General features: G+C 39.0%; 1 protein-coding gene across 1 annotated transcript; it reads left to right on the top strand.

Annotated features, from left to right (window-relative positions):
* Window positions 1-1,114: 1,114 nt before the first annotated feature.
* Window positions 1,115-1,531, top strand: LOC142169855 (uncharacterized). Its single transcript, XM_075231789.1, has one exon. The coding sequence runs from the start codon at window positions 1,115-1,117 to the stop codon at window positions 1,529-1,531; it is 417 nt and encodes a 138-aa protein (XP_075087890.1).
* Window positions 1,532-2,045: the final 514 nt, after the last annotated feature.

Here is a 2,045-nt window from a genome sequence, read left to right as displayed (position 1 = left end):
GCCTTCGGTGTTGGTTTCAGTGAGTTCTTGGGGTTTTTGGTCTCTAAATGAAAAATCGAATTAAACTCCAACAAAATCAAATCCATCGAGTTTATACTGAACTAGTTAACAAGTGTGAAGGAAGTACAAAGATTGACCGATAGATTAGCGACTCTAAACAGGTACATTTTGAGGTCTTCGAAAAAGTGTCATCATTTCTTTTCACTTTTAAAAAAGAAAAATGACTTGTGTGGACTCTGGAATTCCAGCAGGCACTGAAAGATCTAAAAAGGTACTTGTCTACACCTCAATTATTATCAAAACCGGAAGAAGATGAGTAACTATGATTTATCTAGCGGTCTCGAAAGTAGCGGTAAATGCTATTTTGGTCTGGGAGGAAGAAGTTATGCAATTTACTGTATATTATGTTAGTAAAATATTATCGGGAGCATAGACACAATGTTCGCACCTTGAAAAGCTATCCTTAGCTCTCGTAGTTGCTTCTCGAAAGCTTAGGCTTTCATTTCAATAGCCGTTATGACAACCTTTCCCTTGAGGAATGTCCTTCATAATCCTTAGTTGTCGGATCGTTTGGCTAAATGGGCAGTCAAATTTACTGAATTTGATATTGAATACAAGCCCAGTTCTGCAATCAAGTCACAAGGTTTGGCCGACTTCGTGACCGATTTTAGTTCGAGATTAATGCATTTACCTACTAAAAAAGTAATGTTGGTATCGGGAACGGTATCGGGAGTTTGGACCTTTTTTATGGATGGAGTTTCCAACGTAAAATGGTCCGATCTCGGCGTAGTTTTAATCACTTCTTCAAGAAAAAACCTGAGACAGGCCATTAGAATTGTACCATTAACTAAAAATGAAGCCGAATACAAGGCTTAGGTTGCAGGACTTGAACTAGCTCGGGAACTAGGTTTCGAGGTCATTGAAAAAGTGTGACTCCCAGCTGGTGGTGAACCAAGTGTACGCAATTTTCGACACCAAGGAGGAGCACATGCAACAATATTGGAACAAGTTACAAGTATTACTTTCCCGGTTCAAAGAGTGGTCAATGGTGCATACTCCAAGGGAGGAAAATGTGGAGACAAACACATTAGCCAATTTGGGTTCGTCCACATAAATGAAAGGATCTGATTCAGGTGCGGCAATTCAATTGTTGCATTCAGTGTTGGATGTGGATGACTATAGTGAAGTTAATTCAACCAATTTTATCTGTGATTGGAGGAACAAGTTCATTGAATATCTAAGGCATGGCAAATTTCCTGAAGACCCAAAAGCGTCCCGTGCACTACGGATCAAGGTGACTCGTTACTATCTTGTTGACGGACAATTGTATATGAGGTCATTCCAAGGACCATTGGCTCGGTGTTTAGGGACATCGGAGGCTGACTACATGATGAGGGAAGTTCGTGAAGGAGTCTGTGGAAACCATTCTGGTGCAGACTCGTTGGTTCTCAAGTTAGTCATAACTGGCTACTATTGGCTCTGGATAGAGCAAGATGTAAAGGAATTTGTAAAAAAGTGTGATAAATGTTAATGACATGCACATTTAGTGCATCAACCAGTGGAACTATTGCATTCGGTGGTGTCACCGTGACCATTCATGAAATGGGGAATAGACATAGTCGGTCACTTACCACAAGGGCCTGACAAGGTAAAATTTCTTTTGGTTTTAACTAATTATTTTACTAAATGGGTTGAAGTATGTGCTTAACAAAAGATTGGAGAACGAGAAGTGATCGATTTTATATGTGACCACATCGTCGGCCGATTTGGAATACTAAAAGAAATTTCTTGTGAAAATGGGCCACAGTTCATAGGTTCCAAAGTCAGAAAGCTTTTGGAAGGATTGAAGATCAAACGATTTACATCTTCACCATACCACCTGAGTTTTAATGGACAGGCGGAGTCAAACAATAATTATTAATATGAAGTATTTGATATTTTTTTTTAAATTTGGTATTTAGGCAACGTGCGAAAAATTGTGAAATATTTTTTTTTGCTGAGTTATTCATTCCCTTTCAACAGCTTTAAAATAGCTATCACGCGCT

Source organism: Nicotiana tabacum, chromosome 15 (genome assembly GCF_000715075.1).
Source record: "Nicotiana tabacum cultivar K326 chromosome 15, ASM71507v2, whole genome shotgun sequence".
In the NCBI taxonomy this organism is placed as follows: domain Eukaryota; kingdom Viridiplantae; phylum Streptophyta; class Magnoliopsida; order Solanales; family Solanaceae; genus Nicotiana; species Nicotiana tabacum.
This window is presented reverse-complemented; position numbering and strand designations above follow the sequence as displayed.

What these genes read in the sequence shown, in the direction of transcription:
- LOC142169855 (XM_075231789.1), top strand. Translation starts at nt 1,115, where the DNA reads ATGAAAGGATCTGATTCAGGTGCGGCAATTCAATTGTTGCATTCAGTG.